Source organism: Nanorana parkeri, unplaced genomic scaffold (assembly GCF_000935625.1).
Source record: "Nanorana parkeri isolate BGI_ZX_2015 unplaced genomic scaffold, ASM93562v1 scaffold73, whole genome shotgun sequence".
Taxonomy (NCBI): domain Eukaryota; kingdom Metazoa; phylum Chordata; class Amphibia; order Anura; family Dicroglossidae; genus Nanorana; species Nanorana parkeri.
The window spans coordinates 235,911-242,890 of NW_017306341.1; the positions used below are offsets into that span (position 1 = coordinate 235,911).

The 6,980-nt window shown below is 40.6% G+C and overlaps 1 protein-coding gene across 2 annotated transcripts in view; it reads right to left on the bottom strand.

Annotated features, from left to right (window-relative positions):
• REEP3 (receptor accessory protein 3) overlaps positions 1-6,980 on the bottom strand; it is a 102,948-nt gene that overhangs the window by 21,092 nt on the left and 74,876 nt on the right. For both annotated transcript variants that reach the window (XM_018576664.1, XM_018576665.1), the window contains one exon: positions 4,695-4,771. In XM_018576664.1, coding sequence (XP_018432166.1) covers positions 4,695-4,771 — 77 coding nt within the window. The remainder of the gene's footprint in view (positions 1-4,694; positions 4,772-6,980) is intronic.

The following is a 6,980-nucleotide window of genomic DNA, read 5'->3' on the forward strand; positions in this document are numbered from 1 at the left end:
GGCGCACGCAATTTTAAGGCTTGACATGTTTGGTGTCTATTTACCCGACGTGACCCTGACTTTTATGTTTTACTAAAAATATGGGTAAGAATAAATGTTTTATAACATAACGTAGGGAAACTTTTTTGTGTTTTTTTACATTTATGGTACTTTTTTAATTATATAGTAAAAAAAAAATACCCCCGTGGTGATTATATACCTCCAAAAGAAAGCTCTATCTGTCCCCAAACTTTTTTAACATAAATTGCAAGGCTATAGTCCGGTCAAGCCCTGATAATGACCAATTTAAACAAGATAAGAGCTTCAAATGACCACCACTGATGGTGCAGCACTCCAAATAACTTTTATTGCAAACAATGTCACATAGGTCAGAAATGCCTATTGACCTTGCTTTAGCACCTTCAACATGGAAACAATGTCAAGCAATGTCATGCATGAAAACACAAGAACTGATGTGCTGAAAAAATTGTAGCAGGTGAAATAGCAAATTTGAAATATTTGGCTGTAAGAGAAGACAGTTTGTTTGCCAGCGGCCTGGAGAATGATACAAGAATGAGTGTCTGTCTACAGGCAACAGTGAAGCATAGAGTAGGTTTCATGCAGGTTTTGGAAATTTCTGCACATGGAGTTGGGTACTTGGTCAGATGGCCTCCTCAGTGCTGAAATGTGCAGAAAAGTGCTCATTCATCATGCAATACCATGAAGTAAGGCGTCTGATCGGTCTCAAATCATTCTGCAGCAGAACAAAAACCGAGTTTAGGTTTAGGTTTAAAGAACTCTGGGTATATGAAATCGATATGCATTGCAAGGGTTAAGTGCTTGTTTTGTCTAGGGAGCTTAAATAACAAAGTTATACTCCCCTGAACCTCGGATCTGGCTAACTGCTCAGCAGTGCAGCGTAGCCCCACTGCAAGGATTAAGATTTGATCTGCCCAGAGTTGTTCTTTAAAGTATCATAAAAGTTATCGGTCACAAGCCTGCTACTTTGTCTAACTTAGACTGATATTTAGACCGTTCATTCTTTGAGGAAACATTTGTGTAAGAAGAGGTCAGATATGTGTGCATTTACTGTAACCGAGAGCTGTGGGGTGTCCCTAAAGGAAAAGAGGTGTAAGATATAAGGCCCTGATTAAACTCCAGTCTCCAAATACAGATGATTGTGAAAAGGGCCAAGGAAAGTGAGCAAGATGCAGGTGCGGTTTTAAAATTCCACTGAGAAAGTAGAGCTGCTGTCTGCATTGTATAATTATACAGTTTCTACTCTAAACGGGGGTCCCAGGGGCTACTTGGTATAGCAAAGTCAGGCGAGTTACAGATACGGCAAGAGTTTATTTCCGTGGTTTCCATATTTCTGAAAATAGTCGCTCTGATCTCCTAAACAACTTTGGATGCACGCCACATTTTTAGGATGTTAGCGTTTGCACACAACTGTTAGAGAAAAATAAATGTTCCTGTACCTTCTAGTGTCAACTAATTAGAGGTGCCTACAGACATTACCGATCTGGCCACCAGACCGTTTGGGATACCATAGACAGATCATCATGCATGTTCTTATTGGGTGAACACATTTGTTGCCTTGGAAAGAGGAGGGCACATTCTACAATCAAACATTAAACCGCCAGGTCAACTGAACATTTTCTAATGTCTGGCAAAACTATAATAAAAACCTACTGAACATTCTGTCTTCATATTCAAAGCTGGAGGAACTGTTAATATGAAAAAAAAGCTATCTTCTAAACCAGATAACTCTTTTTTTTGCCATTGTCCTGTCATAAACCCATACTCCAGTCACATTTAAAAAAATGTATACTGCCTCAGCCACTCATGAATAATGTATATCTTGTTTTTTTTCTAGGGACAGGGCTAGCACACAATAATACTCACCTTTCTCCACAGTCCCGGCATCTTTCTCAGTCCTGGTTGTGACCATCAATATGCCAAAGTTGTTCCTCATCTAGTCTCCAACCAGTCTTGTTCCCTCCCCACTTGCCACGATCATGCCATCTGCACTGAAATGTGTACAAGAGCCAACATCCACAATCAGGAAGGATATAATGGATCCCCACTCACATGCCAGCATTGGAGAGAGAAGAATGGCTGTCGCAGGCAGGGCCAGATTTACTCCCCCTGCCGCCCCAAGGCCAGGTTCCACAATACGCCCCCCCCGCGCCGCCAACCCCCCCTCCCCATCAATTGAGAATGGCAAATCCTCTGCGCTCTGCCGTCCCTAGGCCGGGCCTCGGTGGCCTTGTGGGAAATCCGGGCCTGGTCGCAGGACCATGAAGTAAGATAAATATTACTGTGCAATATCCATCCTCTAGAACAGGGGTAGGCAAACTCTGGTCTTCCTGCTGTAGTGAACTCCCATTGGTGCCACGCCAGAGGTCAGATGCCATAGGGGGTAGTCAGCCAAACCAGGTCAGGGAACACTCATAGCGGAATGAACAGAAACAATGAGTCAAGACCCAGGAGATTAGTCAGAGAGAGCCAGGGTCATAAACATAGAACAGGAACAACAGCAGAGCACTTGATAGATCCGAACACACGCAAGGGCGGAGACTAAATGGACCAGCCGATGATTAAATAGTGAACTGGTGTTGCATCATCACTCTGAGACCGGAATTTTTTAAGGAGTTTGTCAGCAGTTGCAGAATTATGTTTATGGGTTTGGTCATAATAGGGTGCCAAAGAGGAACGAACAGTGTCAGACATACTGCAGCAGAAGACAGTCTGCAGCTCAACTGGACAAGAAAGTGTAAGAAACCCTGACAGTATACAAGATAATAACTACAGTCAACTGAAAAACACAACAGTTCTATAAGAACCTCTGTTACTTTGTTAACGTTACCTTAAAAAATGTATAACATTTACAAATATATTGTATAACGTCCTATATACAAGGGATTGTTTTCTGTACTTTACTAATGTGTAAAGCTAGCCGCTCTTGCAAGGAATTTTGTTTTCACCATTATTCCATAGCAGTATGCAAAGCCCATAAAAATAAGTAATAATGTTTTGCATTGGATATCAGCATAATACAATTCTCCACTAAGTATTGCATAGATTTAATCCCTTATTCTGCAGTATGTAGATTAATCCTCTATTTCCTTGTTTGTTAAGATTACAAGATTAGAGGGATATGTTTTCACATTTCAATTTACTTTTACCCTTTTTATAATTGATGCAATTTCCCATATACAAACTAACAAAGTAAAGCTGTCACAGGGAATCCCAACCCAGAAGGACACCACCACTTCCACCCAGGAAGAGATCTCTACCTCCAATCAGGAAGACTCCTCTATCCAGGAGGGCACCTTGACCTCTTCTTCAGGAAGACACCTCCACCTCCATCCAGGAGGGCACCTCCACCTCAGATCAGGAAGACTCCTCCATCCATGAAGACTCTTTCACCTCCATCTAGAAAGGCACCTCCACCCAGGGTGACACCTCCACCTAGGAAGACACCTCCACCTAAGGTGGCACCTACACAGAGTCTATATTTAGCCTTATTCAAAATATGAGCAATTATGTATTTTCACATATTTCGACTAATACCAAATTTGGAACTATTGTCAGTAATATCACAAGGAACTCCAGGGAGGCACCTACCCAGAGGATCCTGCACATTTAAACCGCCACAGTGTTGGGACTTCCCTACTTCTCAACAAGGAATTGAAACACAAAGAAACTAGGGAGCAGCATCTCCCTATTTTGGGATCCTGCTTTTTAGGCATCACTGGAACCTGAAAGTTAAGTATCAATTCAGTTTGGAACATATCTTATTTTTAATAGAGCCCATGAGATTTTTTTTTATTTCAAGTATAAAGTGAAATCTTTTTTTTAGGATTTGTATAGAGTGTTGGGGGATTAGAACATTAGAAAACAGGAATCACCAGAGGAGTGCTGGTGATTCCTGTTTTCTACTGTTTTATGTGCACGGCGCCATCCGTGATTATCACTACGAGCAAAACCATTGTGATTTGGGCCGGAGACGCTGCAAGGAGTGTAGGGGGACCTACTGTTTTTCAATGGGGATTATTACATGTCATGTTTTTATTGCTCTGTCTAACAACATGTGTTAAATCGTTGCACAACTTCTAAAAAATATGTGGAAGCCACACTGCCTCATCAGGGCTCCTCTGTGTAGTGTGGACCTAACTCTAATTTATGAGAGCCTCCATCTTGGAGCATACATAGCAAAAGATAAACTGGGTGCAGGTACTCCTGGAGGCAGCACAATTCTCCTTACAGGTACAGAGGCACACCAGAAGCCCAGCACATCACAATGGCAGCTGAAGTGTAAAGCCTTTCCATAAGCAGTTGCCATGTACTTCTCTTGTTCGATTTGGTGGGGGGACACACTGGGGAATTCAGCTGCTGCTTCCTCCTGGATGCAGTAGATTGATGATGTGACCTTAGGCTAGGCTACGTCACTGGACTAAAGTTTAAAGACTGCTGAAAGGAAGAACACATATGACACCAATGACCTTCATCAATAAAGAGTTTATATTCTCAAGTGCTGTAACGCAGAGCATACAATCAGAATACATGTTGTCCTGGGTGAATTCTAGTTGGTTGCTGTATTACAGCGCTCGTTGTCCTTTGTATTAAAACAAAATTATCAACCCAGTAAGACATGCACATAAAAACACAACATTGACACTGCAAAAAGATTACAACATAATTAAACTTACCATGATATTGTGAAGTCCGCTAATGCTTCAGTTACAGTGTAAAGGGCAAATACAATCCAATACATCATCCACCGTACCTAGGAAACAAAGGTAACAAAAATGTAGATCACACATGTTTTTGCCTATGGAAAAAACTCTGCTAAAAAAATACATGCATGAATAAGCAATAAAAAAATACCTGGATGAGCCTGGGTGATCCTTACATTCCCCAAGCATTTAAAGTTAAATGCATCATCATAACCTTAGCCATTGGCTGTTTTTAACGCCCCCTTTCATGTGCAGACTAAGCATATTAAACAGTTAAGGAAATGCAAATTCTGACTTTTTGTTAAAAGTCAGTAGCTAAGTCCTTTTGTTCTTCTGTAACAACTCCCCCTGGGCACTGATTTAGGTCTACCAAATTGCAGAAATCAGTGAATTTGGGAATATCTAAATGATCATTTAATAGATCATTTCTGTTAGATCGCATGTTCAATTGATACCATATACTGTATGTTGCCGGATTTGTTTAAATTGATGACGAATCACTTATATATAGATTGATGACAAATTGATGATAAATTGTATAAGACCACCATAAAAGGGATATTAAAGTCAAAAGTATTTTAAGCTATTTCAAATGCTGATGAAATCACTTACAATAAACACTGCTCCTTGATTATTAAAAGTTATAGTTTCCTGCAGAATCAGCTGGCCCCCTGCACACTGGTACTAATATCCTGTTTTAGAGTGACTCCAAGTGTTTGCCCAGTAAAGCATTGCTTTACATTTTTGCCCAATGTATATTTGATGTGGATTCATTAGTGAGAAAACATTTGAGAGTTTAATACTACTTTAAGGATGAGTGTTTGTCCACTAATTGTCCACAACGCTTAGAGATTTACAAGCTGGATAGTTCATATTTGCCAGCGAATTCTGTAAACATTAGAGAAGGAAAGTGTTGCTTTTAGTGGAACTTTTCAGATTTGTTTCCATCAAGGTGTTTCTATGCTTTTTGCAGTTTTGCAATGTTGGCAAAATGCACGGGCAAACAAGTCTACAGTTTTCTACAGGACAAGTCCCATCTTCCAGTATGTTGTAAATGTCCTGCATACTGCATTTTATGTCTATTGCCCTGTGTGTTCTTGTTCAAACCGAATGAATAACATCCTTCAAAACAGCAGAACAGCACATACTAAATGCAAGATTATGTCGTGAACATGTTTTTACTGCTTAGTATTATACAGGATTTATATAGCACCAACAGTTTGCACAATAAGTCCTGGTCATATAGTCAAATAGTCACGGTTGCAGCACTTAATAAATCTTTTATTTTCAAAATAGTTCCATCAAAAAGGTTTATCGCAGACAATCCCCAGTAACCCACAGAAATGTTAACGCATACAACAGTTTTAAGCTGGTTACAGTTGTTCCTTGTGTTTGTCAAACCTGAGGAAGGTTACATGATTTGTTACACCATGTAGCCATTGTAAGCACTGGGCTAGCTTGTCCCAGCCTTTGTCATTTTGCTGAAGGGCTTGTGCATACCAAATGCAGTGCATTCCAGAGCGGTAGCTGCTGGAACGCACTGCAATCCCTCACAAAACGTCCCCCTGCGTTCTGGGGCGGGAGGGGGCGTGGCGGTGTATTAAATTCAATGGCACCACTTCCCCGCCCCCCCACCCGCAGTGCGATCAGACGTGTGGCAAAACTTTGCCTGCGTTCCGTTCCACTGCAAACACAATGCTGCTTACTCTATTTTTTGCATTTGCAGTGGAACAGTTTAGCACATACATGAAAATATACTTTGTTAGTACCTGGTACTGTTCAAGGCAGAGCAGAGTAAAAAAATAGTTTCAATTAGACTAAAGCTACCAGTGGCATTTTTCTAATGAATAGTGGGGTCTAAGCAATGTTTATTTTCGAGGAAAATGGAAGGAGCAGGATGGAACATTTTCTAATTTCTCATCCGAGCAATCAAAATTCTAACCATGAATGTGATTTTCCTTAAGGAAAAATTGAACAATGTGCATGTGCTAGGTACAAAAGAAACCTGTTTAATATGTCTGGGAGTAGCAGATCTGGAGAAATTATAAGAGATTTTGAATGAAATTAGTTGGTTCAATGATGGCAAGATCGAATGTGATGATAATTGATTTCAAACGAACATTTGAAGGAAATTCTAACAGTGTATGGCCAGCTTAAAGCCCAACTGTATGATAAATTGTATGCATGATGTGGACACGTCCTATTGGATATCAATTGGCGAGGATCAGCACAGAGGAGTGAAGGGGAACAGTGGTCATG